The sequence below is a fragment of the Copadichromis virginalis genome, linkage group LG15 (assembly GCF_057382275.1).
Source record: "Copadichromis virginalis isolate Kocher_CV1m ecotype Utaka linkage group LG15, C_Virginalis_male_GT1.1, whole genome shotgun sequence".
Lineage (NCBI taxonomy): Eukaryota > Metazoa > Chordata > Actinopteri > Cichliformes > Cichlidae > Copadichromis > Copadichromis virginalis.
In genome coordinates this window covers 12,461,082-12,472,318 of record NC_140632.1, presented here as the reverse complement: position 1 = coordinate 12,472,318, position 11,237 = coordinate 12,461,082, and the positions used below count along the sequence as shown (strand labels likewise).

The 11,237-nt window shown below is 38.8% G+C and overlaps 2 protein-coding genes and 1 non-coding gene across 3 annotated transcripts; 2 read left to right on the top strand and 1 right to left on the bottom strand.

Moving 5' to 3' along the window:
• Positions 1 to 361: 361 nt before the first annotated feature.
• On the bottom strand, positions 362 to 2,482 carry dynlt1b (dynein light chain Tctex-type 1b). The gene is made up of 5 exons (XM_085431947.1): positions 2,424 to 2,482; positions 2,236 to 2,277; positions 1,741 to 1,864; positions 1,345 to 1,422; positions 362 to 553 (listed from the first exon to the last, which is right to left on the bottom strand). Exons 1-5 carry the CDS (start codon positions 2,445 to 2,447, stop codon positions 483 to 485), a joined length of 339 nt encoding a protein of 112 aa, XP_085288073.1. The 5' UTR covers positions 2,448 to 2,482; the 3' UTR covers positions 362 to 482.
• On the top strand, positions 2,422 to 11,237 carry LOC146692033 (uncharacterized). Its single transcript, XM_085431946.1, has 6 exons — positions 2,422 to 2,487; positions 7,526 to 7,633; positions 7,869 to 8,035; positions 8,158 to 8,356; positions 8,456 to 8,546; positions 11,005 to 11,237. Exons 1-6 carry the CDS (start codon positions 2,446 to 2,448, stop codon positions 11,205 to 11,207), a joined length of 810 nt encoding a protein of 269 aa, XP_085288072.1. The 5' UTR covers positions 2,422 to 2,445; the 3' UTR covers positions 11,208 to 11,237.
• LOC146692034 (U2 spliceosomal RNA) lies at positions 4,016 to 4,206 on the top strand. The gene has a single exon (XR_014915447.1). It is a non-coding gene; the product is annotated as a U2 spliceosomal RNA (small nuclear RNA).

Below are 11,237 nucleotides of genomic sequence, written 5' to 3'. Positions count from 1 at the left end.
TACAATGTGGGAAACTGTGCCATTTTTTTCAGTTGCCTAAAGCTGGAGGTCAAGTTGACAAATTGGCCAAAAAAATTTATTTCTCTTCTCTGTAAATATATATTTTAACCAAGATGGTGCCTTGTCTCTACATCACCCAATTTTCTTCTAAATGGGACTGCAATCTTAAGAATTGTAAGTGCTTCAAGATTAGTGTACATGTCTGATTCTTTCGGTGCAAGTGTAGCTTTTGTTAGTTTAAGGTGGTTAAACTGGGTGGTTTTTGGTGTTTAAAAAATACCTGCAATATTTGTTGCTTCAAAAGATAAAGCTTGTACATGTAGCAGTATCATGTCATGTTGTGTAAATAAAACTATGTACATAAGGCATATCTGTTTTAATAAATCTCTCTTAACACACAAGATGAACATATCAAAATCCCAAAACAAACAGCGGGAGTTCTCAAAAATGTGGACACAATCACTGGGTTTGGTGATGTAGGTTCAGATGGCGAGCCCGAATACACTGACAATGCAGTACACAGACTTGTTCTCCCATCTCACTGTACAGCTTCCTGTTGGGTATAACATTACATTATATCAGTAAGTAGCGGAGTTAAATTTATACATTCAAACAAAATAAGGGGTTAATTTTCTCACAGAAAACTAAAAATATAAATCATGAATCAGTTATTAAGATGATCAGTTCCTCTGTATTCATCTTTACTGTTCTGAGCCCTGATTAAGCCTCTGCATCAGGGGAGTCAAACTTAATTTAGATCTGAATTTGTCTTTTAATTAGCAAATCATGTGCAAAACATGATTAACAGCCTGAGATATCAGTTGTTCAGTTCTGTTTTAGTTCAAAAGTTTTAGTATTAGGACATGATAAAAATAACTGGGTCCTTAGCAGCTTCTAAAATGATGTAAATACAAGTTCAGATGAAGAACAACTGATGTGCTTCTCCATGGTATTACTGGAATTTGTCCTCCTCAACATTGTAATAACGAAACTGCCCAAACCTGCTCGGGCAGAGATTTGGGCATCACACTTGCTGATCATTGCAGTTGCTGATGATCAGTTAATGAAGTGTATTTGATTATTATACTATTGATACTATTACACTCTCTTAAAGCATAAATAAATGTATGCAGCAAATATGTACTTAGTATTTTACATTCTCCTGTTGCACTTGCGCTTAGTTTTTATTAAATCACTGTATTGCTGTTCATCTGAGGTTGTACTGAAATACAATCTAAACAGTCACATGCACAGTCTGGGACGCAAATCCTTTCATTGATAAACCAATAACTTAAAAAAAGAACACATTCTACATGAGAAATACACAAGTGTTTTTGTCTTTACCATCGGTAGAGTTGTCCCAGAAGCATGTGCTGGCTGTTTGCATACCTGCTCCATTTTTCTGCATGATGACACAGGTTACTAACAGAACAAGAGAAGATAATAAGATTAAAAAAAAAAATACATTGGGAAATTCCTTTGTTGTAGCAGAGAAACATAAATTGCACATTATTTTATAGCACTTAGAAGTATAAAATAAGTCCATAAAATAAAATTCAGCATGAAATAATACTAATTTGAAATAAAAATAAAATGCATACAATAAAGTCAAATGTGTTAAAAAAAATCCAGATAAAACTGAATTAGAAATCCAGTAAAAACATATATATTGTTTTTTAACGTCCACTGAAAACCACAAGAGACACAAGGTGGTTATTTCACGGGTAGGAGTCCACATACAAATATATTTGAAAGGCTTTCCCAGCTTGCTGAGCTGACTGAGGCACTGCTCCACTATACTGGTGGTCCACTGGTTCACTCGGTTGTGCTGGTAGGCATTTCCTCCTATGGTTGCTTCCACCGACTATACAGACATTTTTTTAATCATTAAAAAAAACAAAGTAATCAACACAGTAATCAAACAGCTTACAATAAGTCTTATACAGCTATTATTATTTTTAGAAGGTAATAAAATTAAGACTTTTAATAAAGGTTTTCCTCAAGGAGTGAATATGGTAGGGCAAATTAGTGGAGTACTGTATAACTGTTCAGCTAGAGACATTGCCTAGCAACCGCTACCGTGCCCTTAGCAACCGGTCATTCCTACACACAAATTTGAAAGCCAAGGCCCGACAGAACCTAAACTCGAGCTTTTTGGGGGTGAAACTAAAAATACCAACACCAAAAAAAAAAAGTTGTTGTTTTTAAAAAAACAACAACTTTTTTTTTTTTTACCTCTTTTATGATTGTGCTCACGTCTTCAACGACGAACCCAGCCTGTTGAATGAAAAAAGCGCCGTTAAAGCTAGCAAGGCGACACAGCCTTCTAACCACACTTTCAGGGAAACGTAGTCTGCACGCGAATTCAAAGTATGTGACAGGAAAAACGTGCAACAACAACTAGTTTCTATGAACAAACCCACCTCTTCTTCTATCTGATAGTCCATGGCTTCGGCCTCCCGGAGCAACCTAGATATATCACTTCCGGTAGGTTTCCTTCACAATAAATGCGTATCGAGAAGAGAGAAAATTGTACAGGGAGTTATCAACAGGCGTTAATTCATCAGAAAACACAAGTATTTACAGAAATAATATCAAAGAAAGAAAGAAAAAAAACCAAACATTTTTTATAAAAATGACGAAAAATGACGAAAAATGACATTATTATTATTATTATTATTATTATTATTATTATTATTATTATTATTATTATTATTATTAATTTTCATGATGCTTCAAGTCCATTTCTGGATGGGAGCATGTGTTACTCTAAAACCTTTTCATACCGTTCAGCGGTAATCGTACCCACAAATACATTTTCCTTGTGGCACGATATAATGGGAAAATAAACAGGTTATGCAACGGTATAAGGAAGAAAAGTTGGAAGCACGTCCTTTTGATTTTAAAGGCAGCAACAAGTCTCAAAAACGTTGGAACAAGGGCAAGGAAAGGCTGAAAAAGCAAGTGGTACTAAAGAGGAATATCTGGAGGAACATTTTACAACTAATGAGGTTAAGTGACAGGTCAGTAAAATGACTGATTATTGTGTTAACTTTACATAAACTGCTTTTGCAAACTTGTTTTCTATAGTTTTCCTATAGTTAATCCTACTTTTTTTTATTTGTTTGTTTTTTGTGTGTTTTCTAACCTAAGGGTGTTTTGCTAACTGTTAAACAAGCTAAAGTGTAAAAAATGTATTCGCTTTTCTTTTGTTTGTTTGTCATGTTTTTTTTTTTAAATAGCACTGGGGTTAGTTCGTTAAAGTAATACAAATGCAGAAAAGATAAACCAAGACTTTCAACCTCCAGCTGCAAGTTTTCTCAGACTTGGCCAACTTCACCCTTCTCAGAAATAGCCAGGAAAGCCATTACCCTGTCAGGCTTTGGGAAGAGTCATTTCACACCAAAGTTACAAAAATGCAGAAATAATTGTAATTTATTTAAGCTAGTTTTGTATGTCCACTTCCATGGTTAGAAACTGCTGCAAATCCAGTGTCAGTACTCTACAGTAGATTACTGTGGTCTAGAGTAGACTTTGTGCAGTTTTCTGTCTGTACACCTGAGGGCGGAAGTGTGTCTTTGTGTAACCTTAAACAATCATAGACGTGTTTATTTGATTTTCGTCGTTTCATTTCAACGCACGATACTGGTATTATAATTCTTTCATCTTGTAATTATCATATTATGAAAACAATTATAACGCCAAGAAAGTTATAAAAATGAATTGAAGACGCTCCGTCTCAACGACCGCTGATTGGACTGCAGGCGACCACGTGATTTTGAATCTCATTAACCGGCATGCGCTGACCGGCGTTTCAGAAACTAAAGTGTCGTCATATATGTGGCGCCGTTTAAAAACTGAAACATGCCGACCATAGTTATATTGTGATGTTTCGGAGGTAAAACGTCAGTAAAACATCGACCATTTGTTAGAAGGCGACTGTGTTCTTCATTGTAACCATGAGTTAGAGTTGCAGTAAGCAGAATGAGTCGTTTCTGTCGTGCGATATGTGGGTATCGCTTCTCGGCCTTTTGGCTAAGATCAAGTGTAGTATCTGTTCTTATCAGTTTAATATCTGATACGTCCCCTACCCGGGGACCATATATTAAATTGATTTTTGGAGCAGGGAGATGGAATAGGGGCTTGCTCCGTCCACTCCACGCATCGACCTGGTATTGCAGTATTTCTAGGAACGGTGCACCCCCTGAAGCTGTGAAAAACAAATGGCATTTGACTCAACAGTTTGTGCAAAGAAATTTCTTATACGCTAGATATATGCGTGCGTCTGCATATCTGGACATTGTCTTCGTGTAATCTTCCAAGGTTAGTCAGACTGAAATCTTGCGACTTAATATTTGTGAATGACTTACATTTAACTATTACCACAATTACTAAATCCTGCCACTTGGACTGACACGTGGCTGGACACACACTTTCTATGGGAAATCAAAAAAATATGTCGTTTTCAACTGCAGTTACACTATTCTGGCTCCAATCCTGCAGTTACCTCTGTTGTCCACTAGAGACCAATAGAAGTCTTTAAAAACCGGAGGCTGCCATCTACAAGGACTCATGTTGATTATAGGTTTAACTCTTCTCTTTCTCTACATACTGCAGCTTTCTGTCCTCTGTGGCTGTAAATTACATCGTTTGAAAAAAAAAAAACACCACACAATTTTTTCTTGGCTTTTTAGCTAAAATCACCTGTATTGTCTGTTGTTTCCATTTGTGGATGGTTAATAGTGCAGAAGATTGTTTTTCTGTTTTCAGGATTACATGAAAACATTTTGGAACAGATCATTTTTGTATATAATAAATCTTAGGATAGTATTGGTTTTGATGATTTATAAAACAGCTGTGTGCCGTAGCCCTGGTAGTGTGGATCCTTAGTGTGTAAAGAGTAGATACCTCATGTAATATGTGTGAATGAAAATCCATGGACTTTATAAGAGTCCTCCATTTATGGCTATGATCCTAACAAACAAGATTAATACGTTTCTTTCTCCTAGCAATCTTCCTGTTTCCTAAAGGAACACGCATGCACAATATATATGCACCAGGATGCAGTGGCGTGTCTAGAAAATTTTTGTTGGGGGGGCCAGGTAGGGGCACAGATTTGGAGAAGGGTGGCAGATGTAATTGGCAGATAATGTTAAAAACAATTCTACCAACCGTTCACCATAATTCAATAACCCTGTAAACCTAATAACCGTAACCTTATTAGAATGAGATTTTAACCACTACGGTGCAAAGTGTTTAGATACTGTGTTGATTAAGTACAAGAGATACAATCAGTCAGTGTTTATTCAGCATTCAAGGACATCAATATTTGCATAGTATTTTTACTGACATGTAGTGCACATGTGTTTTGGGCAAAAACATTTTTGAATATTAAAATACGAACATTTTTAACATACAATTGGCAAATTAGCCAATTCCAATGCAAAACCAATGCCTGTTAAAAAAAAAAAAAGAAGATAATCTTCTCACAAACTGGTGTTTGATTTTGAAACAGGAAAAAAATGGAGAAACAACTGAAAAGACTAACATTTGAATAAAACCTGAAAGCAAGTAAATACTTTATATGCTGCCTTACTTTGGTAATATTGAGAACAACACTGGCTGATGATGAAATGCAGTCAGCTGGCATGGTGACACTGCCAGTATTAACCTGCAGGGCTGGACTGGGACAAAAAATTGGGCATTTTCACTACAGATTGGCCCACCAGGTATTAAAGCCATAAAGCCTTTGAATGAAAACAAATGCTGTTGTGACAGTGATGTACAGTCTTTTTGGTATATGTATGATTTCCATACATTTTACATCAGATAAAAACTTTCTTCACAAGATTCAGATAATTATTTAATAAAAGCTAGATATTTTAAATGAGAATAAAAAAGAAAAGTATTTCTTTGTGCCCACCTTTCCCTGTTAATGCCCTACCTGGCCCCCTGGCAACACTTTGCTAGACCCGCCCCTGCACAGTTACCAGCTGTCAGCTACATAAAAAAAGGATCCTGGTGTTATTTATCTCTCAGAAACAGTTCATAACTTCAACTCATTCCTGTCACCTAAAAGGTAAACCTGTTTCTCCATCACCTGTTCAGCTCTGATGATTCAGTAAGGACATCTCCTGGTTTCATCTTCATGTTTCCCTCTCACCACATATCCAAACCGACATCATGACCAGCAGCTTTACAGCTTTACAGCTGTGGCTCCAGCAAACATTCTAACTAAATAAATTCTAACAACAGCTGATCAAGCTTAAACGTGCTGCTGCTGTTTAGCGCGACATCTGCTGGTTTCCTCTTTCTGGCTCAAAGTGGGTGATAAACAAACAAGAGAGACGATCAGCTGATCATTGATCAGTTTCATGATTGAAGTAGCAACAGGAGAGAGAGGAGAGATAATGAGAGGAGAAGAGGCAGCTGTGCAGCGTAAAGACAGAATAACTCCAGTTTTGTGTCTTTTTCCATCCTAGCTGAAGTCCGGGACAAACTGCGTCTCTTCTCAGCTCAATACCAAACGCGTAATATTTTCTCTGAATGAGGGACCATTCCATTTTTTAAGGAGCTGTTGGCAACTCTACTAACTAACCTTATGAATAAAATAAAGTTCACTATCAGTAACATCATAGCAACCGAACATCTGTATAAACTTGTCATGCTAGCTCACACAGTATGAGGTATTGTAACTGACTGTAAAAAGTCAGCACAACGAAAATAAACTCCACCTAAACTTGGTTTATATCTGACCCAGATAGACTGCAGGTCATAACTTCTTACCTGAAGTTCAGTTCACCTGACACTCGGACTGGTGGCCGCCTCGGGGCTCTCCTCCTGCTTCCCCTTCCCTCATCCACCTGCTGGCCTCTGTGGAAGCCCTGCCATAGCCACCACCAAACAACTGAGTTATTTTTACACATCGACCTGCATCTTATAACTCATAACTCTTATGTTAAGTGGGGGAACTTGCACAATCGGTGGCTAACTAAATACTTTTTTGCCCCACTGTACACTCACTGGCCAAATTTTTGTTAGATACACCTGTTGAGCTGCTCATTAGGTCAAATACCTAATCAGCCTATCACATAGCAGCAGCTCAGTGCATTTAGGCATGTATACATTAATAAGATGACCTGCTGAAGGTCAAAGGGGATTTAAATGACTTTGAACATGCATTGTTGTTTGTGTCGGACAGGCTTGTCTGAGTATTTCAGAAACTGTACAACCATCTAACCGGTTTATAGAAAATGGTCTGAAATGGAGGAAATCTCCTGTGAGCAGCACTTCTCTGGGAAAAAATCACTTGTTGGTGCCAAAGATCAAAAGCGGAATGAGCAGATTACTTACAGCTGTAAGGAAAGCAACATGAACTCAAATACCCACTTACTTCAACCAAGTTATCAAGAAGAGCACCGCTGAAAGCACAATACGTTGAACCTCGAAGCTGATGGCCTAGTGTCACCTGCTGGATAGAGGTGAAAACACAAAGCAAACAATGTCTCTTTCATCTGTTTCACAGCATGCACGGGAACTGGAAACTCGCCGAAGGGAGGCAGAGGAGAGAGAGCGGAGGAAGCAGAGGGAGGTGCAGCTGGAACTGGAAAGACAGCTGAAAGAGGCTGTGATGGTAAAAAAAAAAGTTTTCCACTTGACACCAATTATGTACAGAGTCTTTTCTCCTTGACTTTGATCTTTGAGAACTCCAGCAAAATGTTGACTGTCATTATAAAATTCACACCTAGTCTTTAATGATTTGGAAAAATGGTTATGACAGTCCAGGAAAAGGTAATTCAGGAATAGGTCAGTTTATACCGCTCTGTTGGTGCATCTGTTTATGTAGCTGTGTGTGTGTGTGTGCATAGATAAAAGACAGCATGCAGGCTGAGATGCAGGTGAAGGAAAAGGAGGCTGAACAACAGAAGAAGAGGATCAGGGAGCTGGAGCTGACACAGCAGCAGCTGGAAGTTGCCCTTAATATGGAGATCCAGGCTCGGCTGGAGGAGGAGAGGGCCAGACTGGAGCTTGAGCGGTAACAATGGATTTCTAACTCTTATTATGGCCCTTTATTATTTTATTTGTGATGGAGATCTGAGATATCCATGAGAAGTATTAACATTTTCAGTTGCTTCTTCCCTTTTTCCCCTCCTTCAGGTTGCTGCAGGCTGAAGATGAAAAGAGGAAACATTTCCAGCTCCTCCAGGAGCAGCAACGTACAATGCAAAACCTCAGCCCCATACAGGAGCTGTCAGATGGCAGTCCCGATGAGGACACCCCCTCAGCCCTCAACTCTGCCTCTCAGGAGCTCCAGGATCTGCAGGCATCTCGCCAAAGAAGTCACCAGCGTCTGGAGGTGAACAAGTTTGTTTTGACTGGCTTTGTGAGCAGCATCTTATTTAGTGCTCTTCTAAAACAACACTGATGAAGATGCCTGCATGATTTTTGTTTCCAGGAGGTTCAGGAGAGGCTGAGGAATGCCAGTCAACAGGTACGGCACTGGAACATCCAGCTGAACCGACTGATGACCCCCATTACTCCTGCAGGTGCGGTATTCACTTTGCCTCTTTGCAGCACAGACTTCTGGAACAGAGTGTTAGTATAGTTAATAACAGTGTAGACCAGGGGTGTCAAACTCAAATACACAGTGGGCCAAAATTCAAAACTGGATCAAAGTCGCGGGCTAACTTTAATATTTATTGAAATATATTTATTCCTCCAGATATAAGAATGAATCTTTTCTTATGGACTCAAACACATTTTGCTGAAAAACTGAATATGGAACAAGCAAAGCTTAATACTAAACAATATATATTAGCTGTATAATACCAGTAGGCCAGCTCTAATAGTAATTTGGTATGGCTTCGCGGGCCAAATGTAATTAGGTTGCGGGCCAAATTTGGCCAGAGTTTGACACCTATGGTGTAGACCATATAATCTGTCAGATAATTGCATTAAAATGCTACAAAAGGCACCTACCCCCAAACATGTCAAGAGATTCATTCAGTGACTTGAATGAAAGAATCTGACTCACCTCAAGTTAATTAAAATTAAAAATAAATCTTATTATGATTTAAACACGGAAATCTTAAAACGAAAAATAACCGCATGCACAGTTGTTACAGGCTGCAAACATGTTTTATACTGCTTTGAAGTCTGGGACAGCATCATAAGAGGCATAACTGATCTCACCATAGTCCCATGAAGACTCAAGATGAGTGTTTTCACGACTGCCATCTTGGTGTTTTGAAATCAGGCATGATGAATGAAGGGAAGAACTGTCTGTTAAGGTTCTCAGTCGTTCAGGTCATCGTAGTCTAAGGAGCTTGGAAAGAAAAGCATCTGGACTTCTTTAAGTTTCTTGAAGAGCATTTCACCTCTCATTCAAGAAGCTTCTTCAGTTCTCTGAAGAAATTCTGAACTGAAGAAGCTTCTCAGATGAGAAGTGAAACATCTTCAAGAAACTTAAAGAAGTCCAGATGCTTTTCTTTCCAAGCTCCTTAGACTGTAGTTAAACTTCACACACTGGACTTGTCAGTCACACATCCTTCGCCAGTAGGCATTCCCAGAATGATCTTTCCCCTTCTGACGCTTAGAATGACCAAATATGTGCAAAATGGACAATTCCACATGCCACCATGTCAGTCTTTTATTAAATATGACATGAAACAAATGACTGAGCCATTAAATTTGTCACAAAGGTGTTCACCTAATTCCAGGCAAATGGAATAGACTTCTATGGGACCATAAGTCTTTTTGCACTTTGACATTTGTTTTACTTTTCAGATCTGTAACCTATAACTTTTATACTGTATGTGTTTTGATCATAGGAGTCTACGGGGACTTACTTACTTTTAGCACGTTTAGCAGTTGATGTTGGCTTCTTTTTTCAGTACTGGAGCTTCCTGCTCATTGAAGACTTTTCTAAAAGGAAATGCTTAATCCAAAATGGCGTTTTAAGGGCTTGGATTAATGTCAATTTCAGCAAATATTCTTTCTTATGTTAAAAGAACATGGATCTCTGTCAGTGATAACTTCTGACTTTATAACTCAAATTTTAAGAGAGAGCTTCACTGCTAAGCTCTCATCTGTGTGGGTGTCACGGTTCGCTTGAGGACTCACACGCAGGACTCAGAGGCACAGTCTGTATTTATTACAGTTCCACCAGGTGTATATACAAACAGTGCAGGGGATAGTGCTATATACAAAGCGGTGACAGGGAAAAGGCTCTGGGGAAATCCAGGTAGGGAAAAGACACTTGCTCCTCTTCTGACTCTCTCTCCAAACACCGCTCGGGGGATGCAGAGTCGGGTCCAGGGGATCTATGTACAGAAGGAAACACACGTTAGAGGTTTTGCACAGGGAAGCAAAAGAGAACTTGCTCAGAGCCGGGCTGCACTGACGCGAGTCACACACAACGATCCAGTGATGAGTAGAAGCCACTCCCTGGCTTAAATGCTGGCTGCACTGATGAGGCCCAGGTGTTTCCTCCTCAGAGGGGCGTGGGCCGAGGGCGTGAACCCACCATGAGTTCCGCCCTGGCGAGAGAGAGAGAGAGAGAACACTACTAGTCAGCGGCCTGCTGATCCCCTGGCCGTGACAGTGGGGTTCAAATCCCTTATTCAGATTAAGATTTTATGTGACATTACATTGGCAAAAATTAAATTTACTTGAATAATGTGAGTATTGGAGTAAGTACTTGAGTAGTTTTTGAATAACTTTAATTTTGTAATGTGCATATTTTATGAATAATGATGTTTCAATACTTTAATCTACTGAATAAGTAAGAATTAGACTTAATAATCTTTTTACTTTAAAAAGGGAAATTGTGTACAATCTTTTATTCTCCAAAATGCACATAATAAAAATGTTTTGGGGAATGTATATGCTTTTTAAAAACCAATTGCTTCTTACTTGATGCATGCTATAACTTTCAGCAAAACTGAACTAAAATTTGTTAACAAGCTTACCAAATAAGAAATGTTTTGTGAATTTTCTTTGCAGAGCGACTGGAAAGCCGGCTGTTATCAAAGCCCACATGCCCTAAAAAGGAGGACGCGCTGGCCAGTAATGAGTTCATCACTAAGTTTAAGATAAGAGTTGATCAGAATAGAGGCGATGATGAAAGTCTGGAGCATCAGTTGGAGGCTGCCAACCTGTCTGATGAATCGTTCGAGGCCCAGACAGAAGTCAACGGACAAATATGATCACAGACATTTTAAAAACGCGAGTTGAGA